Source organism: Clavelina lepadiformis, chromosome 6, assembly GCF_947623445.1.
Source record: "Clavelina lepadiformis chromosome 6, kaClaLepa1.1, whole genome shotgun sequence".
NCBI classification, from domain to species: domain Eukaryota; kingdom Metazoa; phylum Chordata; class Ascidiacea; order Aplousobranchia; family Clavelinidae; genus Clavelina; species Clavelina lepadiformis.
In genome coordinates, this window is record NC_135245.1 from 8,262,444 (window position 1) to 8,290,182 (window position 27,739).

Below are 27,739 nucleotides of genomic sequence, written 5' to 3' on the forward strand. Positions count from 1 at the left end.
TTGTCTCTATCCCAAAGGATGAAAAGACTATAGGCTAGCCTAGGCCGAAGTTAATAGAAAACACCTAGCCTATTCTTAATTAGGAAAAATGAATTCCCCGCACTTCACAGCGATTGGCTAGATAACTATGACGTCATAGATAAATTTTCAATCTCAAGCAAACATCAACACAAATGTGGTGGCAAGCGCCACAGTTTTGGACATTTTCCTTTAAGCTCTCGTTTTCCTCCTTAACTTACATTCTTTCGTGGAATGCTTTGCTTTAAATATCGTTGTGTTTTCAACTTTGTTCAGTACCTTACTTTACGTTACGTTTATCAGTTTACAAATAAAATTTTATCAAATTTTATTTGTTGCTCAACCTGCTTCTGTGAAGAAAAGAAACTTAGGTGTTCTTCTCGGTAACTCTGCTAGGAATCAGATGAAGCCTCATCGTGTACTGTCATCCTGTTTGGCCACATTGGTAACTCCGTCAAAGCTCGAACTTATGAGCGTGCGGAATTAACGGAGCGTCCATTTATAGCGCAACGAATGACATTACGCTATATATAAGCATACCATATTTTTGTGCTTAAAAAACGGGACGCTTCAGAGCAACGAACCTTATCAGATAAATGTGGTTCATATTTTACTAGGATTATGAAACTATTTTGGATTCCTATCGTGAGGGATGATTAAAGTAGTAAGACACCAAGAAAAACTAAAATAATGCATTTTACTAGGAAACAAAACAATGTTCAAGCATTTGTAAATTTACCATAATCGTTCAATCATACTTTTCTGTAGAGTGTAGATAATACTTTCTTCAAGAAGTCTTTATTCGACTATATTTTCTCATAAAAATCACAGCAGGAAAAGTCAGTGTTAATTTTGCAGGTGATAGGCCTAAGGGCTTTTAAATTCGAATGTTTTTTGCAAAAGGAAATGCAAACAAGTACCGGTAAGAAATAAGTTCTTTCAATAACCTAACTGCAAAAAGACCATCTTCTCCTTCTAGCCTACTATTACTGAACTAACGAATGCGCTAACAATCAACTCACTACTGGACCAATTACCCGCTAGAGTGACGTAACAACTAATTTCACATTTAACACAACGAAACAAGAACACGCATCGAGCATTGCTCTTCGGCAAGTTGGCTAAACAGACCTATCACAGCATGCTAATATTCGTGTAGTGTGGAGCAATGCTGGCTGACTAAATGCCAAAACGGGACTTTTGGTTGACTAACCTGGACGCCGGGACAAAGCCTTAAAAAGCGGGACTGTCCCGGCTAAAACGGGACGTATGGTAAGCCTAGCTATATATATATATATGTGTGTTGTTTAGCTGTTGTTCCTGATCCACAACTGCGGCCAACTTAGTATTATTTTATTGGCAAGTAACATGGGCCGAAGCACAGGCACAACTTGACGCGGAGGGACGTCTCAAAAGATCCTCCGTATGACTCTTTGTCTAAAAGACGACTGACTCGAAATGCGAACAGGAAATTAAGAGAACACTTTTTTTTCGATGATTAGCGATAAATCCAAAGCATGGCAGGCAAAGCCCCCATTTATTATAATGAAATCTTAATTTTTTTTTCTTTTTGCTGAACACTTCTCGGATTTTTCAGTATCCTTCACCACGTGTTCAAAGAGCTCTATTGATGGTTTTCTGTTGTTACACTTGGCCCGGTAGATAGTAAAACGCGCTACTAACAATATGCAGCTATGAGGCCATCTCAAGCGCACAGCAAACCAGTTACATACATTTATCCAGAAAATTCTCGAAAATGAGCATTGAATAAATATGTGTAGTACAGATTCAACATTATTTCTACAGAAATCGCATAGCTCAGAGTCTAATACTCCAAACGCGAACAGCTTTAAGGTTAAGTTTAATTTGAAATAAACGTAATTTTGTTTCAATTGTTGAGTTGTAGGCCTAATGGTATAATTCTTTCCATGTTGTCTCGGGTATGTCAATTCCTAGTTCTTTTTCCCATTTTTTTTGTATGATATTGACTGTCGTAGCTTTTAGCTGAAGAATGAACTCGTAGCTGCGTTTTGTTGTTTTCCCATATGGAGTATAACGCATTGTTTTAGAGATTCTAATGGGTTTCTGTTGTGGTCGTTTTGTCGCGATGTTTCGTCCCAGTCATCTGGGATTGCAGATTTAAGTTTGACGTATTCCACGAATAGTTGATTGGTAGGTACAATGTCATGGTCAATGATAAGCTTGTCAAAATTTATATAATCACCGTTTGTGTCAATTAGTTGGTAGTATTCTGTGATACCTTCACGAGCCGTAGTGGAAACGTAGCATAACGTCTTTTTATATCTTACTAGTTTATTGAAAAAAAGCGGTTTGGTTTGTAGGTTGAGTAACTTTATTTCTTCTGACGCAAATGTAAGCCATGCACTGACCGAAGAACTCAAAGAGCGTAGTGGTAAAACAGTTTTAGGCAACTTTGTTTCCATGTTAACCGTGGACCGTAGGAGGCATGAAAGCAACGAGTTTCTGAAAAAAAAATTTTCAAGTTCTTTCCATGAAGACTGGTAACTAGAGTCAATTAGTAGCTTAATCCATTTTATTTTTAATGCGTTTACAAATGCCTCGATATCAATCGAATTATGTTTGCACCGCCTTCAGCATATCTAGTGCACAAGGTTTCGCGTTTGATTCGTTCCCATTTGGAACTCCAGATAAAGCGGTGCAACAAGGCTTTAACTTTCTTCATAGAGGTCGCCGGGAGATTAATAGGAAGTACACTTGCTTTGTAAGTTAAAGTTGGAATTACCAATGATTTAAGAATAGTAATTTTCCCTATCAACGTCAAGCCCCTACGTGACCAAAGGTTTAGTAAGGTAGACATTTTGTTTAAACTATTGTGGAAATTCATGGTAAACAGTTTTAGGTTATTTACTCCATCTATTGGAAAGGTAATTCCCAAATAATCAATAGAATCAGTGGGCCATTTTAAACCTTACTGGGCTAATGGTTTACTTGCCGTATTTCTCGAAATTTTAACATAAAACGACTACGATTTATCAAAATTAACTCTACAGCCAGAGATTTCGGCAAAGTTTTTAAGATAATGCTTACAGTTGAAAAATCAGCCGGAGAAGCATTTAAAAAAATTAATGTGTCGTCTGCGAAAAGCGACACTTTGGAAGTATTTTGGCCTAATCTTATTCCATTAAAATTACTAGTTCGCAACATAATTGCTACTATTTCTATGCACAATACAAATAATGATGGAGATAAGGGATAAGATCTTTGTCGAACGCCTCGGCAAACGGCAAAGTTTTCGGATAAATATCGGTTGTTTGTAATAACACATCTAGGATTCGAGTAAAGTGTTTTCACCCATTTGATTAGTTGTGTCTGCAATCCGTAGGCTTCAAGACAGCAATATATAAAGTTCCAATTAAGGGAATCAAAGGCTTCATATATATCTAACGACATAATGGTGCCGGGAATTTCAAACTCATCCGCGTAATCTATTGTGGCGATCGTGATAACAAATTATAACAAGTTCTATAAATGGCATTGTTAAGCAATTTTTGTGTTTCCAGTCAAACTCTAAACAAATTTGAAATGTATTGTTCCTAGTAATCCTTATTCAATCTTAGTTACAAATCGACATGTGACGTAGTTAAGTGTGTCAAGTGGTTTTCTGTACCGATGTAAATCGATTTTAATTCTTTGTGATAAAAGCTTAGAATGTAACATGACACATGTATACGTGTCATTGTATGGCTAGTTTGGCACTCGCCCATTGGTCAATACGGCGAGTATAAAACCTAATTTTTGGTCTAAATCTCTCTCTTCTCTTAGCTATTTCTTTTGTTATTGCTGATTTATTCGGAATTGGAATCATTACTGAATTCGAGTTATAGCTTGGTTTAAATGTGGAAAGATGGTGTAAATGTTTCTAATTTGATACAACCTATTCGGACAATATAACAATTAGACTTTATGAAGTTGGTGTTGATTTGAAGAAACATTATAGAGTCAGTAAACGCAACGGAGTCAAAGACAATTATCTCGGAGTCAAACAGCAAGACTATTAGTCTTGGCTTTAGGCCAACCTAAAAGTAGTCCACACCACCATCATCCCCATACTATAATATCATAAAGCATACGAATGTTATTGCCAATAAACCTACCTTTTATAAATCCTTTTTGGTCATGATGGATTAAGATTCGTCTTACAATTCTTTTTACATTTTATTTTGGAGATTATTTTATAATCTGTGTTTAAAAGCGTTATTGGTCTGTAATTGTTTGCAAACAATCGATTTTTATTTGGTTTAGATATAAGAGTTACCATTCCTTCTCTCTGCGAGTTAGACATTACCCCAATGGCACTAGATTGATCAACTGAAGCCATAAAAAGTGATTTAATATCTGGCCAAAATGTTGTGTAAAACTCTATGCCAATGCCATCGGGACCTGGAGATTTGTTGTTAGCCATACTTCTAATTATAGTTATACATTCAGATACTGAAATTTTTGTAGTTTCTTCGTCTACGCTGTTCCCATCAATCTTAGGTATATCGAGTTTGAATAAGACCGAGTTTATCTGGTCAGGTGTTGCATTGTTGGCAGGGCAACGGCAAAGCGATGCGTGGAACTTTCTTAACTCTTTTAATATTAGACCTTGATCGGTTAAAATGTTTCCATCAGAGTTCAGACGTGTTATCCTAATTTCGTCTGCATGACGCTTCTCTAAGTTTGAAAAATATTACGTATTTTTCCCCCCAAATTCAGACCATTTGGCCTTACTTCGAACTATCGCAGCATTGGTATACCGTTCCAACAGAGCGTCTAGTTGTTGTTGCCTTATGGTAATTTGTTGTAAGATGGAATCTTTATTACCCTCTGGTTTGAGTAATTCTTTATCGAGAGTGTTTAATTCTCTCTCAAGACGGGTTTGAGCTTGTGAAAGATGTTTCTTTTTGCGAGAACTGTATTGAATTGTAACAACACGAATTACACATTTTAAAGTATTCCACAAGACATGTGGAACGATTTCATATGTGGCATTGTCTTCTTTAAAGTTTACAATTTCCTTTTCCAAAAACTCCACGTACGATTGGTCTTGTAGAAGTGAGCTGTTCATTTTCCAGTAACCATTACCTCTATAGGTACCGTTTCTATAGCGATAAATAACATCACGATGCGATGATCGGATTTAACGCCGGGTACGGCGTCAGTTATTGTAATAATATTGTAATAAATATTGTAATTACCATAGAAAACACTTATTCTTTGGGTAAATAAACGTGGTGTCCTGCCGTTATCTAGCGGTCAGGGTGTTATTCTCTAAGTATGCACTGTGGCAAGATCTCTCGAGTGCCTGAAACCTTACCGTCCGACAAGGATCAAATGCGTATAACAGGGGTGTCCAACCCATGACCCGCGGGCCACATTTGGCCCGCGGAAAGGTTCTGAGTGGTCCGCGCGGTATTTTTCGAAATGACTTATATTATCAACTGAATCGCCTATGTTATTTATGGCGAACTTACATTCCGAGAAATTGGCATTTATTGTTTGCTTTCTTTGTCTATTGCTCCATAGCATGTACTCCATATGCTCCATATACTACAGAGAAATAGATAGTAGAGATAATAGAGTAATAGATAGATAATAGAGTAATAGATAGATAATATACTATGTCTCTAGTGCAGGGGTGCAGAACTGTTCAAGTTAATTTTATTGCATCACAATTTATGTCTAAGATTAGAATTTTGGTGTGAGGGTTTTAATTAGAAATTAGCAGTAAACACTCAAGTGGCCTGCGCAATCATTTGTAAATCGCATGTGGCCCTTTGGCCAAAAAGGTTGGACACCCCTGGCCTATAACCTCGATCGACGTCCTACAATGATCGAATACTAGCAACCTCAACGTCCGACAAACGGCATCCCAAAACCATGAAGATTTAAAGGATACTTTAGTAAACGATGCCTCTTCATATGCTACAGTAAAACGCTACGTGGCTGAATTTAAACAAGGCAGACAGAGTGTTGAAGATGAGCAGAGGGCAGGGAGACCATCAACTGCCACTACCGAGCAAAACATCGACCTTGCTCTTGATATGGTAATGGAAGATCGCAGATTGTCATGCCGTCAAGTAGCATAAAGGATAGGAATCTCACTTGAACGAGCACAAAACATTCAGAGGAAGGAGCTTGGTTTATCAAAAGTTTCAGCTCGTTGGTTCCCTCGCCTCCTGACTCCGGAGCATAAACGAACTCGGTGCATCCTGTCAAAGAAAAATTTTGAATTGTTTGAAAGTGATGTTGACAGTTTTCTGGCATGATTTATCACTATGGATGAGTGTTGGGTTCATCGGTACCAACCAGAAACCAAGGAGCAGTCGAAGCAGCGAAAACATCCATCATTCACTGCCCCAAAAAAAGCCAAAGTGATTCCATCGGCTGGGAAGGTGACTGCATCCGTGGTTTGGGATTCCAAAGGTGTGGTGCTCATTGATTTCCTTGAGAAGGGACATACTATCGCTGGAGCTTATTATTCGCATCTTCTGAAGTGTCAGAGAAAATTTCCGTCAAAAAATTCGAGGAATGTTAACCAAGGGTGTCCTCTTCCACCATGAAAATGCTCCTGCTCACACCTCGACGGTTGCAATGGTAACAATTGATGATTGTGTCGATATTATTCTTCACCTACTTTATTCACCCGATCTTGCCCCATCTGACTTTCACTTGTTTCAAAACATGAACAAAGCCCTGGCTGGCCAACGTTTTGCTAATGATATGGAAGTCATGAAAGTAGTGGAAGAGTTCCTGAACTCCTAAAGTGGGGAGTTCTTTTCAAGTGGGATACCTAACTGGGCGTATTGTTCGGGCTGTGAACTGTTGTCAATTATTACTTGATTGATTGTTCGCTAATCTGACTCCATTGATAGCGCATTCATTCATCAAATTATAACATGGTAACTTAAACATAATCTAAATCTACTTCCTATCAAACTTTAACTCCAATAAAACCTAAAATGGCTTACATCAACTTTTTGCATTGCGTTTCTCCTAACCTAACCGCTTATCTTTAAGCAACAGGCTGCGTGACCTACATATGGAAAATTAGTCACTCTCTCACTTATTGGATTTCTTGGTGTAGACGTAATCGTCTCAACCCGGCTAGAAACGCGAAAGAGATTTAGAATCAGCGAAGCGTGACTTTAAACAAGGACCATTTTGAAAGACACCAAAACGAGAGAGTTTGTATGTAAGGAGTCCGTGGATTCAGTGCGGAGACCGGTGCGAATGTGTGTGCACTTCTGCAGTGTAGATACCCCGAAGGTACAGTATTTGTCAGTTTCTTGTTAATCTAAATTTTTTAACATATAAGCCTAGTAAGTTATAATTGTTCTGTGTTTACAAGAAATCTATGATAGTGAAATATGTTTCACTCCTCCTTAATCACGTTTTAGGTTGACTTTGTAAGTGATGACTATGAAAGGTTGGCTACATGGTTACTTGGGTTAAGTGTGCCTTTATCACGGAAGAGAGTAAAATATTTTGCCATAAGAAACAGACTACGTGAGGAACTGTATCTTATCGTTTATTTGCGATTTGCGATTGACTGTTGTGAACGAAAATAATAAAACGCTCACAAACAATTAACGAGCAAGAAAAAGTTGTTAAGCCCCGGTAAGTTAAAACGTGCCAGGTGTTTACCAAAGTACCGATGTAACAATGGAAGGTTAAACAGCTGTAGCTTGCACAACTGTAGGCCTACGTACCCATTTGGTCGGGGGCGGCTCGTTTTTTCGAGATTGTCCTGTTCGGTCTAATTAGCCCTTATATGTTAAATGTCACATACAAAAAGCTCCATCGTAACCAGGAGTGCAGTGTCACATTTGTAGGTGCTGGAGCTCTGTAGAGCGTATAAAAAGCCTTCCTGTTTCTGTATAAGCCTATCTCACATTTCGTGTTTGAGCCGGAAGTCGCAGAGGTGTCGGAGCGGCGCTAATTGTAACAATCCTGTAACAGCAAACATATGGACCTTTGAGCAAATATTTGTGATGACAAAAAGACAAAGCAAAAGCTTTTCAAAGAAATGCATGTAAGCAAGAATCAAGTTATGGTATCGGGTCTTTGTTTATTCAAAAACGTAGTCCTGGCTAATCATTGATCGCATACGCGCTGAAAGTTTGCTTTAGTTTTGAATTGGCATTTAACTGTCTTCATTGACGACAACGATTGTGACGTTACATATTGCTTCGTGTGATTTGTTTCATCCTTGAAAAATTTGGTGCCACTGTACAATACAGGAATGAAATAAAGACAAAAAACAGATAAAATGCTCTTCCAGTCGCTTGGCCTAATCTGAAAGGAAAGGTATTGAAAAAATTACAAACGTTCATTTGCTTTAAACGTCTCATACGTGAACAACACAGCAAATAACTGATTAGTGATTATACAAGTAACCAACGATAATAGTTTTTTAACATTGGGTTAGTCAGATGTACTTACTTTGCTCTTCGGAGAAGGTCTTATCAATTCGAACCTTGCCTAATGTTCGATCTAGTATCTTTTAATCAATGTATAAATCCAACTCCAAATAACAAAAACCAATGTATAGTCTACTATGCTCTCTTCTTTAAAGCTAGGGCATGTGTATTTTCAAAACAAGTGCCGTTATGCCTACATATATGCTCACGGGAAAAATAGTCATTTTCTAAATCTTCGGCTAATGGCTAGTGCTGAGCTGGGCGACCTCCGGCACGCTGAAGTGTTTTATGCAGACCACGCAGAGTTCCTATGAGTGATGCCTGATACCGCGCTCAAAAGATATGTTTTTAAAAGCAAACTCTAGTTGGTTTAGTTAATAATACGGCGCTAGGCGCTACTAAGCTATTACTCATTAGCCCCTCTGACAATTTTTCCAACGTTTCGGCCTCAGTTCAATTATTAAGAATAAGATACCACAAACAAAAATCTATTTCATATTATTGTCGTGTAAACAAACGTCTTTAATGTTGTTGAGATGACTGCCTGGCTGGCAGGTTTAGGAGCAGTAGCCTATATGCTAGAATTTTGCGATTTTCTTGTAAACGTTGTACGTTCTACGTGATGGTTTAACAAAGTGTGTTCGGCCAATCAGATGCCAGTATGCCCTGTATTGTTTTTGAGTACGGGGATTGCCGCTATGCTATAGTAAACAGCTGTTAAAAACTTCCAAGTCGCATTGCTGGATTAGGTTAAAATGTAATTTAAAATTGATAAATTTTGACTCTTTTGGCCCAAAACTGCAGTCTTGAATTTAATATTGCAAGAGTTAGAGATATGTGATTTTATTACAATCTCATAAACTAATAGCCTAAGGCATACTAAACTGACGTGCAAAATTTCAGGGAGCCCCATGCCGTATTTTTCGAGTAAATATTTTATTTATTTCAGTTAATTTTTAATAACTTTACTTTATAATAAAATAAACAAAGAAATTAGGCCTTTTTACAAGGATATTTTATGCCTTTAACCGTCTCATGAGTTGTACGTTATACTGCAATTATAGTGAAGGTAGTTTTCAAATTCATTGATAAGAGTTTGTATTACATTATTGATTAATTTATTGGAGTTTGCCATAACTACCAATGAAAGCCTTTCCTGATTGAGGAACGCATGTATAAGAGACCAAATGACGTTAAAACTAGTTATGACGTCATACATTATTATGAGCTGGCAAGTCTGTAAAATTCAATTTCCTGCGGCCCTCTGGACCAAAAGCCTAACGCTGCGCTAGAGGCTACAAAATGAAAGTCTTCAGCTTTTCAACGTCAACCCAATGATACTGCAACATTATATAGCCCGATATCGACGGTTAGAACGTCCGACTTGCAATTATGCCACCCGCATTTCATATTCGGCCACGCTACATCGTCATTGTGAATCTGTAATTGCAATAATTAGTTCGCTTACTTGACAAAAGATATAAAATAAATACCAAACAGATAATTACACAAAATAGCGGATAAATAGAATCATTGAGCACAGACTACTAACTAATAAAAACAGAACACGCAGGCTTTAAATCCATCGTAAAATGCGCAAAACATATATTTTCAGCATAGACAGTGAGTGGTAATTGCTGAACAAAGTCGAATACAAACTTTCTTCCGCCCATATTAAATATTCCAAACCATTTCGTAGGCTTGTCGTTAGTTTAGAACTTAAATTTTATAAAATTTGTCAGCATCTACTTTTACGGTGAAAACACACACGTTTGAAATCTACGGTGTTTTTCTTCTACTAAAAAATGAGACAGTTTTTTTCATACACTATTGATTTATCTTAAACTTTTATAATAATAGATGAATTGGGCACGTTATTTACTAACATCCTTTCAATAACCTTTCGATAAAATTAAAGCGTTGATAGATTGTTTACCTCGGAAGAAGGTTCGATTCGGATTTACCTGATGTTTACTTTTCCTTTTATATGGGATTATGAATCAAATTGTGTGTAGATAAATTTAACAGATTCGTTTACGGTTCTGCTTCTCCCAAACATTATCTCCAACCAAAATCGCTCGAGATGAAATGTATTCTTAGGCTAAATTTATAAGTGAGCTAACAATATAGCTGGCAATTTACGGCGTACAATTTTGAAACGCATCAGTTAACAAGGCCTGATGCATACTCTTTGATAATAATTAATAAGGCGAAAACGCTTCTTTCCTTTTTTCCTCTTTCTTTTAGCCTTTGCGTGGTTTCACCGCTTCACTTGAGTACCTGGAACTAATTTTATGAGTTTGCAAATAGTAATAAGTGAGGGTTGACGTTAAGACCGCGGGAACTTCTGCTTAGCGTGGCTCTTCACTTATTACTATTTGCAAAGTGATATTTGCACCTTAGCAAGAATCTGGGCAGAGCTAACTTGTCTGCCGTATAGTGTGTACATCTTGGCGGAGAATGACAAGGGCCCATTGTTTGTGGGCGAGATTATATAACAATGAGCTTGTTCAAAGCCATGCCCTAGAGTCCTAGACATTCAGCTGCAACATATTGCAAGGCGAAGGTAGTTGTTTTTTTGCCCTAATTAAGGCAGTTTCCTTGGCACTTGCTGCTGAACGTCCTGCTATAGGTGAGGTTCTTCATATCACCGTCTTTGGAGTCCTAATGACTTGATAGCGACTTAATTGAGTCACTTTTTTTTAAAACTAGACGACTTTTAATTACATGAAATTTACATGAAAGACTTGACTCAATATTTAAAATAAATCTTCTTGACTCGGGTCAGTTCCTTTTGATTACGTTTCAGCATTAAAGTAAAACGAATTTTTTTTTGTTATTCCCCAATCACATGGAAGTGTATAGCACAAAGTAACGAACGCATACGGCCGTAAACCAAAATAAAGCAAACTTTGTAAAACTCCTGAACATTTTTTTTGACAAAAACGTTGTTTTTGCTTTTTATATGGCTTGGCTTCAGTTATCAACTGACATAACTGGATTTGATTCGACCCTTTTTTGTAAAAAAAGCTCAAGCTACGGCTTCCAAAAAATTCGACTTGACTTGAGTCTTAAAAAGTAAATGACTTGACTAGACTTGTGATTCGAGTTTAATGACTAAGGCTACGACACTGTTGGTATACCGTATACCGTAAAATATGCCGTATTCCGTATGCCGTAAATTTGTCCAGAGAACAACAAATTATCATAAACATTAACATCAATATTTTTTTTTAATTAACATGGATTTATATGAATTTAAATAAATTAGTATAAATTTCGTTAAATTTAGCTTAAATCTTATAATTCTAATTTAAATTTTGCTGTTTACAACAGGTAGCAATTGGTTTTATGGGTATAAGTAGCTGTATAAGTAACCAAGAAATCGGTAACCAGCTTCACGACGCTAAGTAGCTATAACATGTAATTTGTACACGTATTTGAAATTTATTAAATTTTTCTGTGAACCTCTTTTTAACCAAAAAATTCTTTGTCGGATTTTCATTTCGCCTCGAGCAAAATAACGTGAGGCCATTGACTGAATCTGAAAAAGTGCCATGGCAAATTAAGAAACAAGACATTGTTATTATATGTTAATTGGATTGGTTGTTGCTGTTTTCGTTTGCAAACCTTGTACTGTAAATAAATCGTATTTTTACTCCCTATAAAGCGCTGTTAGTACTCCTTTTGCGTGTTTTTTAAAAGCAATGCTTATTTTTGAACTTATGCTGCACATCAATTGCGAAATTTTAATTTTGCAGAATTTTCAGATGTAAGAAAATGATAGTGGAAGCAGTGGTGATAGTTTTTATAGCTATAGCCAGTGTATCGTATTGTCTTTTGACTTGGTATCGAAGACCATCCAGTTCTCCACCAGGCCCTCGTGGAATTCCAATTCTTGGAAATGCATTATTTCTAAGAAAAGATCCCCACGTAACATTGCGTGATTGGGGTAGAAAATACGGAAAAGTCATGTCTGTTCGTATTGGAAGGAAAGACTGGGTTGTTATTAATGATTATGAATCCTTACATCAGGTAACTTAAGATTTTGAACAGATAATTTCCTGATGGCCGATGACCTAAAAAACTATTTTTAACCCCTTTTTTATGCTAAACAGAAATCATTTTTTGGATACATAGGCGACAATTTCAGTGCTCTGCACAAGCAAATTGGTTTTTAGACGTTTCCACAAATACAGTTGTAAATTTTTTTTATGTACCAATTAAGTTTCTTCCTGATTAAATTCTGAACTTTGAGCTGATTGCGTTTTCTGCATTATTTCCTTTTAAAATTGCTGTACACAGTATTGTACCGCAAAACACAGTTTGATTCTGAGCATCATTACAGTAGTTTAATACGATAATAGGACATTTGAAGGACAACGAATTTTGGAAAGTTTTCGGACAGATTGAGATCTTGTCAATCTTGTATGTTTTCGGGTAGTAAAACCAAGATCTCTTTGATGCGTCAATCTACTGTATGTTGATTCACTCAGAATTTTCTAAAGTTGATAACCACGATAATTCAGTTTTTGATAAACGTCTGTAGGCTGAAAGGTGAAGGCTTTTTTATGGAAAACTAGCCCAGCTGTTTTATTGAAATCGGTCGATCCAGTTGTTTCCAATCTACAACAGTTTTACCTCACTTAAGCGTTTACTCTTCTGTTTCCATAGTAGCCTGCAATTCGTTCGCAGTCGTCTTCATCGTTTGCAGTAGTGCTAAACTGCAGCGATATGGCTGAAGTATGTGTATTCTACTGTTATTACTTGTATAGTTCAATTTTTTGATTTATATGGTATTATTTTGAACAATTAACCCATCCGAACATTAAATACGTTTGAAGTTAGTTGACTTTAAGCCAAATTCAATGCCGCAGAGTAATGCGCCATAGGTTGTATGGGCGGAAATTATTAACGGCAACTATATATTATTATTCAACTCCTATTCATGGGGCATTAATGTTGTGATGTGTGGTGACTAATGCGAGTTACTCAATTTGAAACTTGGATTTTACAGTTTGTAAAAAAGTCTTTCAATTCGTGAAAACACAAGATATGTTATTATGTATAGTGTATAGTGCCATTTCTAACTGTTGTTAAATATTTGCCATAAAATTGCTTTCATAACCAGCAAACAATATTATCGTAATTTGAATCCATAAACAAACTTATAATGATAAGAAATATACTATGGTTTTCACCAGGCTTAATAACATCAAATACAAGGCAAATGCCCTGATGAAGCTATCCCAAATGGGTTAATGAAACGTTGTCAAAAATAAAATCTTGTATTTCACCAGTTCAGTCATGTATTAGATATAATGACAACATATCAACACATGCCGTACATAAAGCCATGTTTTATCCATAGGCCTTTGTGAAAGAGCTAGTCAAATTTGCTGGACATCCTGACACTCCTGTCTTAAAGGGATTTAGTGATGGATATCATGGGATTTTGTTTGCAGACTACGGGCCACTATGGTTGTCACAAAGGAAATTTGCAATATCTACACTTCGTAGGTATATGAATAAACTTCGGTACATGATAAAGTTTTCTTATTTAGCGTATTATTAGTATGTTACTTCAAAAATTTATCGAACCCTATTCTTCTGCACTTTCAGGTTTGAGATTGGGAAGCGGAATGTAGAAACTAATTGTTTGGACGAGTTGTCATATTTAACCGATTTCATCAGATTACAAAACGGACAAGCCTTTGACATGACAGTACGCATTGTTCATTAAAAACACCATTCACTGCACAGTATGTTGAACATAAAAATCGTAGTGTATTCTAGCAAATATTGCCTATCTAGTTGCACCGTGTTGCTAAACTGTATCTTTATTTTTGAAAACTAAAGGACTTGCTTCACAAAGCAACAGCCAATATCATTTGCCATGGCGTTTTCGGAAAACGATTTGAATATGAAGATTCCACATTTTGCAAACTATTGGACCTTTTAAAGCTTTTGTAAAACTATAGTTTTATTTATTTTTAAAAATATTTGTTCCACATTTTTTAGCAATTACGATGGCATATGTGCTCAGAAACATGTATTTTACGAACCTATGCAACTAGAATTCTGCGTTGATTTAGTGTTGACAAAGATATCAGTGAATGGTTTCAAGCTGGAATACTTTTCCCTCCACTGCGGCATATTCCACCAGTATCAACCAGTTGCGATTTAATGTTGAAGGCCAGACAAGATATATTGGGTGAGAAATAAAGGTAACTTTAGCTTACTGTACGCTGATATTAGGTTAAAAAACTCGATAACTGTTTTTAGATATAACAGAAAATATCGTAGATGACCACAAGAATACCTTTAAGAAAGAAGTTATGAGAGACTTTATCGATTGCTTTCTGAAAGAAATGAAGTCCGGAAAGGAACATTTTACTGTAAGCTTTTTAAACGAGTCTTGGCTAGCCTATACAGATATATTAAACATTAATCCTTTTATTTCAAAGCTATCAAATTCATTTTATGTGTTTGCCAGCACAAGCAGCTACTTCATGTGGTATCCGACTTGTTCATGGCTGGTGCACACACCACTACAAATACATTAAGATGGTATCTGCACTGCTTTCTTCACTATCCTGAAGTACAAAATAAACTACGAAAGGAAATTTTTGCGGTTATAGGTATAAGTGGTAAACTTACATGTTAATTAATATAGTTGTTGTATTAACATCAATCAGTAAAGTAAATAAAACGATACGTTACATACCATGCTTGCAGTAGATCATATTAAACATGTTTTAGGACCGCCGAGCCAGATTAATATGTCGCATCTACCTAACATGCCATACATTAACGCTTTCATACAAGAATGTAATAGATTTTACACCTTGTTGCCTTTAATCTTTCACAAAACTAGCGAAGATGCTAAATTGTGTGGTTTCTTCATCCCGAAAAAGACAGGAGTAAGTTCCATTGCTATGAATGATTTAAAATCGACTATAATATTAGTTTCATCACCAGTACTTCTAAAACATAATCCCCATGACCTTTTTAACGTTGTCCATACTACTTGTAATTCTTTCAGGTGCTGGCTAACATATGGTCTATTCACAATGACCCGAATTACTTTGAAGAACCACATAAATTTAATCCCGAGCGTTTTATTGATGAAAGGGGAAACTTTGTGAGTTCTAAATATGTGATCCCCTTTAATATTGGAGGAAGAAAATGTTTGGGAGAACGACTAGCTCGAATGGAATTATTCCTCTTTCTGGTTACGATTGTTCAAAACTTCGAGGTTTTGCCGGATCCAGAAGCGACTGCATTACCGGATACCTTACCGGTTTTTGAATTCCCCGTTCTCGCAGCCCCTTCGTTTAAAATTGTTGCGCAAGAATTGTGACTTTGTCATATAAAGTTATAATTTTCGGCAGCTTTTGGAATATATTGCAACGTTTCCTGAAAAATTCTTATGTAATATGTCGTGATAGGTTTTATCATAGAGAAACGTTAACAGTTTTTCAAAAAATATTTCGTTGTCAATCACATTAACAGCACTAAGTTTTTCTTTCATGTTAATTTCTCTCTTTTCTCTTCCATTGATTTGCATTCACCTAAGCTTCTTCACTAGGCCAATTGCGATGTTGATTGATTGTTGTTTGACCTGTATAGCTCTCTTTCCAGAATTGTAGTTTGCAGTCACCAAATATGATGTAATAATGTAAGCTTATGAGTATATATAAATGCAATATAAAAGTAAATACAAGCTATATCCGTCCACGTATATTTATTGATCTACGAGCAATATTTTACATCGGGTATCTTTGTATATCGTTTGTGGCAGAACACGTCATTATTTGAGAATGAGGTATGATTTTTAGTATATGTTGTATTCATTCAAGCAAAGTATATTTTTTTGCAAAATATTTTATATGCTACAGCAACTTCACACTATGGGATGCAGTATCGAATGTTTTCCTTCAGCAGAATTGGAGAGAAAAGGCAAGAAAATTTCATGCTAAAAAGTGGCACGACCATTTAACTCTATATTTCTGATTTTTTGCGTTGTGAATTTCGTATCTTTCTTAGCAATACCTTTTTCGCAACTTCTAGGTTTTTTGTGATAACTTTAGCCCTCCATTGATTGGGAAACATAGAGGGTAAGGTAGGTTGTCTTTATTCATCTTCTCACTAAGCATAAGTCACCAAACAAAAAGCATGTACAATATATTTTTGATGCCGATTTCATTCTATAAACTTTACGTAATATTAATGGAAACAAAATGATTCAATATCGGGCCTATACGTGAATAGATCCGCTCGTCATCCATGGGTTAGACTAATTATGCCCTGCGAACGGGAAATGACATGCACTCCGCGGTTTATAACAAAGGATCCTGTTACCATTGCTGTCAAGCTATGTCGACATAATTATCTATTTCTGTATTCAACAATGCCAGTTATTGCAGTGAGACTGACGCAGCAGACAATCGTGCCTTGTTCTGCAGAAAAATGTTTTTTGTACAATAGTACTAACTATAATAACAAACAGAAAGGAACAGAGAATTTAATATATATGCCGGTATTAGTAACGTTTGTAAATATAGGCCTACTAAGCTACAATTTTCGAAACATTACTATAGCAATGAGTACTGTATTTTACATATTTATTTTATTTTGTTTGAGCTTACCTTTAAAGTCAACCCCATATTCAAATCCATATCCGTCAAAATCGAAAAATATTGTAGGAAAGTAGAGTTCGTTTCAGAACCAATATATTCTGTATTATGAAAACCAATGCTTAGCCCAGACAAAACTTAAACTGTTACTTATTCAAAACGTGAAGCTGGTTAATTACCTGTTTGTTGGTTGGTTCTTATGGTTAATTGGTTTCTTATTCAGTTAGCTGTTGGCAAATTAAATTGGTTACATGCTACATAGCTACGTGGTCATCTAATTATTTCTAAATAAAGTTATTTTCTATATTGAATAAGTAACCAGGGAACCGGTTATCGGCTTCACGCAGAAATTATGAATCTTGGACTATACAAGAAATAGAAAAATCTAATAATTCTATTCAACACTCGTTATTCACTTTCTCCTTTTAATGTTGATTAATTATGAGATCACATATTCCGAATTAGAGTATATAGGCCTATAGGTTGTTTTTGCACAAGATAAGTCTAAATTAAACTTTCTTGGATTTGAGTTACACCATTGCAAACGTTTATTAGCTTTCTAAAACGAGGCCTACATGCAGCTTCCTGTAAAAACACGAATGTATACCATAATGCTACCCAGCTGTATGCTAATTTCCATTACAAGCATTTTGAGGTCATGCTTTCCTGCTTATCTCATCTGTTATTGTATCGGCAAGGAGTTTGGTAGATGTCTTTGTTATCAATGAAATGTGTTGTTTAGTCCATCAATTAGCACAGAATAGGAAAAATAAAAATGCGATAGATATATGTTAAATAAACGGCTACGAACAAATAGGAATGCCAGGAGACGTGAAGTACTTAGGAGAAAAGTTAGAAAACCTAACCATTTAAAAGTAAGTTCGATGTTGTTGTGATGTCGTTTTAAGTAATTTCCACTACTCGTGGAACTATCGCCCGAGAAACTTATATTTACTTCTCTGCTTTTGTTGCAATCAAAAGTAAACAACTTTAAGCGTAGGGTTTATTAAACTTTTTTTTCTGGATACGATGCTTAAGTTAAATTTTCGAACCACTTCCTTAAAAAAGCGGACTCAGTTATCCTTTTTAAGTAAAGAACTTATTGCAGCCAGAGATTTTACACGTCCATTTGGTAAAAATCTGACTTCTCATATACTGGCAGAGGGTAGTTGCACGTTTGACAAGAAGACGTCGAGATTCTAGAATTAATCAAGATTTTCACACATGCAATGATAATACAGTTTCCTGCAAGGTGCAATTTTGCTAACGCTTCTGTTTAGTGTTACATTTCCGCAATTTTAAATACGTGTAATAGAATAGCAGTGGTTTTTGTCATACTGTGTCTGAATGGTGTCGCGTGATGGCTGCTTAGCTTTAATAATATCAGTCATATGTTATCTATAGTTGATTTGATTTTACAAACTAATATTTTTAGCAATGTACCGTCAAGCCAAGGCAGTTAGAACGCAGTTTTCGAGCTATGATAGCGCAGTTTCTAGCAGATGGATGCAGCTTTTTAAAACAAAAGTGTAACTAATCAAAAAAATGTTTTAACAGTTTCGAAGTAAGCAAAGACAAATGGTTTCTAAGTTAATCATACTGCTCATCCTTGTGACATCGTTGTTATACTCTCATTCACAAGAAAATGTTGGTATGTGCAAAAGTATGCTAAGATATTTTGTGTATAGGTTTATGTATTACGAATATCTTTATACATGGGCATAGTGTGATGTGATACATATATTTAGGTTACAGGTATCGTACAGGTAATAAGCTAAAAAATTATTTTTTTACGGCAAGAAACAACGAAATAAAATACTATTTCCAATACAATTAATTTATCGTTTAGGTGTTTCTGAAATCTGTATCAATGCCCAAAGAGATTGTAGAACGTGTATAATGGCTCATCCAGACTGTACGTGGTGTTCTGATAACCAAACTACCACTGGAACACACAGGCGCAGATGCAGAACTACCAGGTGTTGTGTGAATACCATTCCATCATTTAAGAATAACCCAACACATTCAAAAGACTGCGCAGCGCGCGCTGGTGATATAATATGCATAAGATGATTTTATGAACAGCATCTACATAAAAGATGCTGTCATGTTTTGTAGAAATATTGCAGTGCGGTGGTTTAAAACGTCAGGTTCTCTGCCAGTTAGCAATTAATGATAATGCAATTTTGCATTTTTAGCGAAAATCAGATAGCTTGTCTTTCGCTATCCATTCAAAACCCATCCAACGAAGTTACATTGACAGAAGACAACGATTTTTCTGTGATTAGCCAGATCGACATCAACGTGGCAAACCTTTCGGTCACTCAATTGAAACCTCAATCAATCGACCTTAAATTGAGACCGGGTATGTTTATAGTTCGGTTCAGGAATAACTCGCAATAAACTAAACTTATAGGTTATTGATCAAAAGCTCGAATGGAAAGGGTTAAAAATCATAAAGACTATAACGTAATGATATTTCAGTAGCCCTAACTGCAAAATAACACAAAATTTATTCTTGATAAACTGTTTTGTTTCAGGTCGGATCGAAAAAGTAAACATTACCTTTCGCAGAGTTATCGATTACCCATTGGATCTTTATTATGTAATGGATTTGTCAAACTCCATGAGTGATGACTTAGAAACACTACAGGTTAGAGCTATGGAATCTGGATATAAGATATTCTTGTAGACTGTAGGCATATAGACCTTTATAAAAAAATCCGACGTATAGGCTAATCACATCATCATATAGGACTTAGATAACTTTTTTGTGACCTCTCTTGACGACGAAAAAAAACTTGTAGATTGTTAATTTATTGGTTCTGTTTCTAGCAACTGGGAAGTAGTTTAGTGGAAGATATCCGAAATGTTACTCAAAATGTCAGGCTCGGATTTGGCTCGTTTGTCGATAAAGTTTTAATGCCTTTTGCGAGCACAATTCCAGAGCAGTAAGTATTGTTAATCAGTAATAATTTACTACACAGTTACACAAGAAACAATGGTTGTTGGTGATCTTAATATAATAAGATAATTTACTTAACAGCGCAAGTTCACGATCAGATTGGGATATTATTAAATTTTACCACGTCCGTCTATATACTGTACGTCTTAACATTTCTCTTTAGTCTACAAGATCCATGCTATGAAATTCAAGGTACCACGTGTGCGCCAGTGTTTGGGTTTCGCCATCAGTTATCGATAACTTCAAACGGAGATGCGTTTCGAGACGCAGTTGAGAAAACCAACATATCTGGGAATGTCGATTCTCCCGAAGGTGGCTTTGATGCTTTGATGCAAATTGCAGTATGTCAGGTATTCAAACATTGAACAAAGTTATACGAATACCAAGAACTTACAGATTTTAGGCAGATTGTATTCTGAACTTCTATGCTAAAGCATTAATTACATTTTTGTCGTTTTATACGGGCATTTTCGCAAACATTTTTTGGTTTGACCGACGTTTCTCGTTTGCATTTTTTTAAATACCTTTCATAAATTTCTTCCCACAGGACATAATTCAATGGCGTCAAGCAGCATTGCGTGTTATTCTTTTCACATCTGATGCTTCGCCCCACTTAGCTATGGATGGAAAACTCGCAGCGATTCTAGAGAGCAACGACATGAATTGCCACCTGGAATCGGTATAAATTTTGAGTATATCCAAAGTTCCTTATTTAAACTTCTCAAGGCTCAAACTTTAGACCAGAATTTGGAGAGATTGGTATTCCTAAAAATCCCTTGAAGTTTTTAAATTAGAAATGCCCTTACAAACAGCCTCGTCAATAGACTGATTGTGTCACGCAGGCGGACATATTATTGACATATTAAAGCGGCGAAGAAAGGCAATGCAAATTTTTTTCACATTTATACCGCAGGGTATACATCCCTATCTTCAAGATGCCATGTTATATGCAAAAAGCAGAGTTATGGATTATCCCTCAGTAGGCCAATTAAAGCATGTTTTCAACGAAAACAAGATCCAAACCATATTTGCCATAACACAAGATGTTTATGATTTGTACAAGGTAAATTTTTGCCGTTGGGAATGTTTCAACCATTATTCTTCTTATATATGGCGATGTAGTTTCGTTAGCTTTACGAACTATATATTTTATACGTTCCGTTTTCGTATATCAATGGATCGTTTGCAAAACTGTGTGTTTATGAAATGTTGTAAAACGAAATCTTCCAATTTGTTTTGTTAGAATCTTCCTGACGTTATAGAGAACTCTTTCGTTGATCGATTGAACAGCGATTCCAGTAACATTGTATCTGTGATAGAAACGTCATATAACGTGAGTGCAAATATATCGTGGTATTCTCTGACTCAGTGTTACTACTGAAAAAAGTATAATAGAAAAAAGATGTTATATGTGTTAGCTTCATGTAATTTAACATGTAATGCTACATTTAAACTACGATAAGTATGCTTATAGTATACAGTTTACGAAGAAATGTTATAGGCCTATAGTTGAAAGGATATTCAAAAACTTGATTTTCATTATAGATTGAGCCTGCGTTTTTTTGTCCCTGTCAACTGACCCAGTTACCTCCTATATTACTATATACTATATTAGTTCATGATTAACATTTTTTGGAATATATTTGAAATGTATAAAAAAATTGTCTATAAAAAATTTAATCAAAGAAAGCTATTTTTATATTTTGTAACTTATAGTAACACCCCAGATACTTGTAACAATATTTTTGCACAGGCTTTGCGGACAAAGATCCAACTTACAAGACCGACACTTCCCGAAAACATTAATCTCAAGTACAGAGTTTCTTGTCGAGGAGATTCATGGATTGAAGATAGCTTAGAATGCAATAACGTGTCCATAGCAGAAGAAGTGAGTGACAAATGATTATTTTACAAAAAATATATATACATATATACATAATGTTTTCTTATAGACAATGAAGATATCGGGGTGCAAAGTCATAATTTGTGTATTACTTTTAATTTACAGTATATATGGGCTATACTTAGATTATTTAAGCTATATCTATAGAAATAACTTTTTTTATTTCTCTATCTTACCACTTTTAGGCCGTTTTCCAATTTGAGTTCATCGCAAATTCTTGTCCCAACGACGTTAATCAGCGTGACATGTTACGAATCACTTCTAACTCCATCACTGATACTGTAGACATTGGCATAGGTAAAGATTATGGCTGTGTGTGGCACACCAGTAGGATTTAATTTTCGGTCTCCGTTATTATATGTAGATATTAAATAATTCAATGCTTACAAAAGTAGTGGAGCTTGAGTACACAATCAACGTTTTTACAGAATATATTTGTGATTGCGAGTGCACTGCCGTCCAAATACCAAACAGCCGATTTTGTAACAACAGTGGAATATTACAGGTACTATATGTGAAAATTGCTATACAGTTTAGGTTTGCAATCTTTGCAAATACCTACATATTGTATATACTTTGTATATAACAGTAATATAAACTAAAATTTAACAATATTTCTCACATAACCTACTTATTTAAGGTTATTTTATTGTTATTGTAAGAACTATATTATTTCTGTATGCTTTCTTTAACTTTGTTACATATTTCTATTTTTAGTGTGGAAACTGTGATTGTAACGAAGGGTATCGAGGAACTCAGTGCCAATGCTCTGAAAATGGTGAAGACATTTCAGAAGAGAGATGTTTAGCGACGCCATTAGATGAAGGAGGAAGTATATGCAGGTATGGAATTAAGGTCCATAGGATTTTACTTCATGGAGTTCATCTATTGTTTTTGCTGCTGAGCTGAGTCGAAAATATAAATACTTCGCTTATCTTGTAATATTTATTAAGTAACATTTGATTTTTTACGTGCAATGTGATTATATGTTACAAGTCTTTGTGATGCCTCTTATATATCTAAAAATCGGAACTCTTATAGCATATCTTACATGTTTTGCTTTAAAATCTATCAGTCAATCATCAATCAATTTTTTTTCGTCAAAAACGCGGTGGGGACAAAAAAATAACACTTCTTGTTATTAGCATGCGCTAATCAACAGGAAAAGTATAACAAAACCGAAAAATCAACAGCGTGCACGAAAATAATAGGCCTAATTATAACAACTGCGGGTAATAGCTATAGCAAGGCCACGAAATGGCTCGTAAAGCATTTAGTATAATCTCTAAGCACACCGTAGCCATGTTAATTTGAAGTTATATTTTTACAGCAAACGTTGTTTAGCTTATACGAAGAACCGTTAAAATTTGATAACTGTTTAACAGCGCCAATATACTCACGAAATTAGTCTCAATAATTGCATCTTATACTTTTATCTACGAAAAACAAATCAGAATTCGCTTTGCAGTGATCAAGGGATTTGTGAGTGTGGCGTCTGCGAGTGCAGAGATGGTTTCTATGGAGAGTTTTGCCAGTGCCGAAATACTGGATGCCCTGCAGGAAATGCTGGACAATTATGCGGAGGTGACTTATCCTTGGCAATATGCAAAGAAAGTGTTTTTTTTTTGGTTTAAGAAAGCAGTTATATTTAGGAATTAATTAAATTATTATCAATCTACATTATATTAACTTATTTGAGCAATTTTTCAGTTTTTATTAATTCTTTAAATTGCTTGCAACAATCTATAGGCCCTGATCGTGGCAGGTGTGAGAACTGCAACGAGAATCAAGAATGCATATGTGTCGGAGATTGGACACCAAATGAAAATGGTTTGTGTGCATGCAACGAGAAGTTCTGTCGACAGCCTTCCGAAAACATAACGTCAATGATTTGCAGTGGAAATGGAAGATGTGCATGCGACGCTTGCGAATGCGATAGCAACTCTGTAGGTGTACGGTATTACGTTTTTTGTTAAAGTCTGTATTATTAAAGCTTTGAAAAGGAATCGTTTAGTCAGTTTTCTTACAATTTCTTTCTGAAGTTTTATTATAGCGGTGTCTATTGTGAGAGGTGCATCCATCCTCAGTGTAAAGATATTGATGGAACTTGTGAGGAAGATAAAATAAGAGAATGTGCGGCTTGCATCCACGACGAGCAAAGTGGGGTGTGTAAAACATTTTTAACGTTTTAAAACTTAATAACTTAGCTACGTATTGATATTTACGGAATCCCCTTTTTATTTCATCCAGACGAATAATAACCAAGATTGTCAAATCTTGTGTCAGAACAATAGCCTAACTTTCACCTCGGCCGTACCTACGTTGCCAGCACAATGTAATGTTGACTGTGCTCTTCAACCTGACGTTTGCAGAGAATGTTTAAGATTTGATAGGTGCAGGAAAAAGCTCCAACATTTAACATTATTTTTTGTTACATTACTGTAGCCTATAAATATTGGCATATGGCAATTTTCCTTTCGTGTTTAGAGAAATACACACCCCTATCACCTGTTCAAGCTCTTTGACTATCAGTGGTTGCACAGTTCATTATTTAATTGCATGGCTAACAGAGGAACAAGATTTTGCTCTTTATATACGGTCTTATAACGAACAAAACGGTAACTATCACTGTGTTGTGCAGCCTTGCACACGCTTACAATTGTTGTTTTTTCTAGTGCATAGTGTCGTCTATCTAGACTCTAGAGGACAGCATTTTTTGCTAAATACATCAATACTATTTTTAACATGTAAAGAAAATACTTCTTAACAATATTTTCGCTACTGTTATGTAAAATAAATTCTAAAATAAATGGCACCACGTTGAAAAATGTAAAGAGTATATGCCGATTACTATGTAATAAACTAATAATGTTTTACTGACAAACTAAAGCAGTAGTTTAGATTATTCTCAAGTTATTTATAATTTTAGATTGTCCTCAGCCACCAGACCCACTTACAATTGCTTTACCTGTGGTGGCTGGCATTGTATTGCTTGGAATAATCGCTTTAATTGTTTGGAAGATCCTACAAACCTTACGTGACAGGATAGAATATAAACGTTTTATGCAAGACTTAAAGAGTGCTGCAACAAACGAGGTTTGTGACTTAACGGCTCCATCTATGAGATAATAATATTTTTTGTTATGTCGTAAAGTCACTTTTTTGTTTAGGGAGTGAATCCTCTTTATTCCAAAGCGTCAATTCGAGTCGAAAATCCTGCATTTGTAGGATAAAAAGCATGAAATCTACAAGATATATGAACCGTGACCGACCGGCGTGAAGTTGGTTACCGATTCCCTTGTTGCTTATTTAGTTACTTACGAGTATTTGCAGTTGAAACTGGTTATCGGTTCCTTGGGAAAAGCTATGTTAAACAGATTTAAAAAAATATATATCAATGTAACTACAAATACTTGCACTAGTTCATTCAAATTTGATATAAGCTACATAATTTTTATATACTAAGGTTGTACCAAAGAATTGGTAATTTACTTTAGCTTGATGGATATTTTACTGATTAATTGGTGTCATTTTTTGAAAAACGGCCTCTTCTAAACTTGTCATTACGTATAATTTCTTAAGTTTTTCAGTAACATACTGGTTTGAGTAAATGGTAGCCAAATAATCAACTATTTTAAGTAATAATGATTGTAGCAAAAGTTCATTTTTAAACCCATTAATCGGCCAAAAACCCATCACTAGTTAAACGGCAAAATAACCTTAAGTTCAAACACCGCTTATTTGCTGCAAGTTTTGTTTAAATAAATTAATTCAAACATATTAAAAACTCGTGCCAGTTTGTTTGAACTTTTATGTAAGTTTATAGAAACGATTTTCAATTTTTAGAAAGTTTGTTTGGTTTGACACAAACTAATTTGAGTTTTTTGAATTTAAATTTCTTTTAATTTGTTTCAATTAACATGTATTTAAATGAGTAAAAATTTTAATTTTAATTTTTAGGATTTTATTTTAACTAATGGCTTTACCATTTGCAGCAAGTGCTTAAACCTCTTGAACTGCCAATAATAACTGAACATAAGTAACCAGCGGAATCAGTAACTACATTCATGCCGGTCCAGGGTCGGCTTAGTGATCATTGAACCAAATTATTCTTTTCAATTTGAGCTCTGTATTTGACATCCTTTTTTCTCTGAAGTTATTTACTTTAGTTTTAAAACATGTTTGTAAATGTGTTTTAAATACGAAATGCTGAATATTGCTTGATTTGGATGTCAAATTTGCTTTAGTACATAATACAATTTGCTTATAAGATTATTTTACAATTTTTGTTGTAATAAAAAGTTTACCGAACCCCATAGTACTTATACGGTTATTATGCTGTTGATAGAAAATCTTTTATGCTAATGTAAACATACGATTGCTTTCAGTATTGCATATAACGAAGACAATTTTATGAAGCTCCATCTCTAAACATTTTCTTTGACTTGAATTCCACATAAGAGATAGTTTTTTATCAGCTTTCATAGTGTTCTTTTGTATTCTTCTGCCTTTGTTTGTAAGTACCTGTTTAAACTAGTTTATTGCATTAAATTTAGTTGGCGTTCATTTTAAAAACTTTTTTGGTTTCAAAAGATAAAGTGAAAACTATAGTCTTTCATGTATATAGGCTCTGCTGGCAAAGGAAACAGTTTTAAACGTGAATGTATACCTATACAATGTATAATATACATACATCAGTAAATCTGTGTAAATCCAATTACACCAAACTTAATTGTACTTCGGTTGTAAACATTATACTGTTGGGAATCGAATTGACCTTTTGTTGTTTTCGTAGGGTAGTTTTCAAACAAAACAATTTAACATTCTAATTCCATTTATAGATGTGTTACCACTGAAACAAAAGGTTTTCGAATTCCAAGATTCGTTAAACCACACAATTTGGATTCGAATAACTGTCTATTCGAAATTCTACTTTGGCCATCTACAGTTTTATTGTAATTCAATCAAGTCCAAATTAACTCATCTCGTTTGATGGTTTTAGCTGATATAAATAACTATTTAAGCCTATATTATTCAAAAACGTCGTATATTCCATTGCTTCTGCATGATCTGTTAATTGACTCTAAAGAATGCGCCCGAAGCGTGTCACATAAATCTCCAGACTTCAGCAATTAAGTGGACGGGTGCTCAGCGGTCAATAACAGAATAAACTATCATCGTTAAAAATTGTGTGAATGATTCTATCAAAAAACAAGTTTAGCACACAATTATTATAACAGGCTTAACTTATTCGTATATAGGCTACATTGCGTATTTTGTACCTAATGTACACAAGTATATACCAACAAGTAAGAGTATAGACCAGGCCTGGCCAACCCGCGGCTCGCGAGCCGCATGCGGCTCTTTCGTTCATATTGAACCTCCGAAAGAGAGCACATTTTACCCATTTTAGGCAGATAAATAATACAGAAAAGTAATCTCTACTGGCTAATGTTCAATTGATATTTGCTAAATAATGACTGATTACATCAGATTTCGACCCAGAATAAAGATGATGAAACTGAAACAATATCTGATGCAGTATTATGGCGTAATAAGAAAAAGCGTCATAAATCATAATGTGTATGATGTGGCTCTTTGCAGTTAACACAGTAAGAAGTGAGGCTCTTAGTCTCTGACTGGTTGGCCACCCCTGGTATAGACTATAGGATGCTACATACAGCATAATCAGGGTGCGACTAATACGTGACTGAAGAAAAAATTTGAAGCCTATATCAGACATATTGATATACCTATGAAACTTATG

The 27,739-nt window shown here is 35.3% G+C and overlaps 3 protein-coding genes and 1 long non-coding RNA gene across 4 annotated transcripts; 2 read left to right on the forward strand and 2 right to left on the reverse strand.

Annotated features, from left to right (window-relative positions):
• Nucleotides 1-5,889: 5,889 nt before the first annotated feature.
• LOC143463111 (uncharacterized) lies at nucleotides 5,890-6,973 on the reverse strand. Its single transcript, XM_076961487.1, has 2 exons — nucleotides 6,352-6,973; nucleotides 5,890-6,254 (listed from the first exon to the last, which is right to left on the reverse strand). The coding sequence occupies exons 1-2, from the start codon at nucleotides 6,479-6,481 to the stop codon at nucleotides 6,055-6,057; spliced, it is 330 nt and encodes a 109-aa protein (XP_076817602.1). The 5' UTR covers nucleotides 6,482-6,973; the 3' UTR covers nucleotides 5,890-6,054.
• A 284-nt stretch (nucleotides 6,974-7,257) lies between these two features.
• On the forward strand, nucleotides 7,258-16,537 carry LOC143463063 (cytochrome P450 2C5-like). Its single transcript, XM_076961427.1, has 10 exons — nucleotides 7,258-7,311; nucleotides 12,227-12,500; nucleotides 13,837-13,985; nucleotides 14,088-14,190; nucleotides 14,325-14,434; nucleotides 14,561-14,679; nucleotides 14,751-14,863; nucleotides 14,962-15,106; nucleotides 15,228-15,388; nucleotides 15,511-16,537. The coding sequence occupies exons 2-10, from the start codon at nucleotides 12,246-12,248 to the stop codon at nucleotides 15,826-15,828; spliced, it is 1,473 nt and encodes a 490-aa protein (XP_076817542.1). The 5' UTR covers nucleotides 7,258-7,311; nucleotides 12,227-12,245; the 3' UTR covers nucleotides 15,829-16,537.
• A 49-nt stretch (nucleotides 16,538-16,586) lies between these two features.
• Nucleotides 16,587-17,389, reverse strand: LOC143463064 (uncharacterized). The gene is made up of 3 exons (XR_013118243.1): nucleotides 17,284-17,389; nucleotides 17,117-17,205; nucleotides 16,587-16,927 (listed from the first exon to the last, which is right to left on the reverse strand). It is a non-coding gene; the product is annotated as an uncharacterized LOC143463064 (long non-coding RNA).
• Nucleotides 17,390-18,665: 1,276 nt separating this feature from the next.
• Nucleotides 18,666-26,709, forward strand: LOC143463181 (integrin beta-1-like). The gene is made up of 20 exons (XM_076961585.1): nucleotides 18,666-18,755; nucleotides 18,954-19,083; nucleotides 19,303-19,469; nucleotides 19,645-19,757; nucleotides 19,940-20,055; nucleotides 20,233-20,419; nucleotides 20,617-20,748; nucleotides 20,983-21,132; nucleotides 21,313-21,402; nucleotides 21,823-21,957; nucleotides 22,158-22,269; nucleotides 22,401-22,477; nucleotides 22,690-22,814; nucleotides 23,441-23,556; nucleotides 23,722-23,918; nucleotides 24,015-24,137; nucleotides 24,223-24,365; nucleotides 24,460-24,590; nucleotides 24,902-25,068; nucleotides 25,143-26,709. Exons 1-20 carry the CDS (start codon nucleotides 18,683-18,685, stop codon nucleotides 25,203-25,205), a joined length of 2,547 nt encoding a protein of 848 aa, XP_076817700.1. The 5' UTR covers nucleotides 18,666-18,682; the 3' UTR covers nucleotides 25,206-26,709.
• The last annotated feature ends 1,030 nt before the right edge of the window (nucleotides 26,710-27,739 follow it).

Bases quoted from the DNA above. Each gene is read 5' to 3' on its own strand.
- LOC143463111 (XM_076961487.1), bottom strand. From the start codon at position 6,481: ATGAGCACCACACCTTTGGAATCCCAAACCACGGATGCAGTCACCTTC. The intron at 6,255-6,351 runs GTTGGTACCGAT...TTTCTTTGACAG, and splicing joins CGACTGCTCCTTGGTTTCTG to GATGCACCGAGTTCGTTTAT.
- LOC143463063 (XM_076961427.1), top strand. From the start codon at position 12,246: ATGATAGTGGAAGCAGTGGTGATAGTTTTTATAGCTATAGCCAGTGTA. The intron at 14,191-14,324 runs GTACGCATTGTT...TGAAAACTAAAG, and splicing joins GACAAGCCTTTGACATGACA to GACTTGCTTCACAAAGCAAC. The intron at 14,864-14,961 runs GTAAGCTTTTTA...TGTGTTTGCCAG, and splicing joins CCGGAAAGGAACATTTTACT to CACAAGCAGCTACTTCATGT.
- LOC143463181 (XM_076961585.1), top strand. From the start codon at position 18,683: ATGGTTTCTAAGTTAATCATACTGCTCATCCTTGTGACATCGTTGTTA. The intron at 23,557-23,721 runs GTGACTTATCCT...AACAATCTATAG, and splicing joins TGCTGGACAATTATGCGGAG to GCCCTGATCGTGGCAGGTGT. The intron at 24,138-24,222 runs GTGTGTAAAACA...TATTTCATCCAG, and splicing joins TCCACGACGAGCAAAGTGGG to ACGAATAATAACCAAGATTG.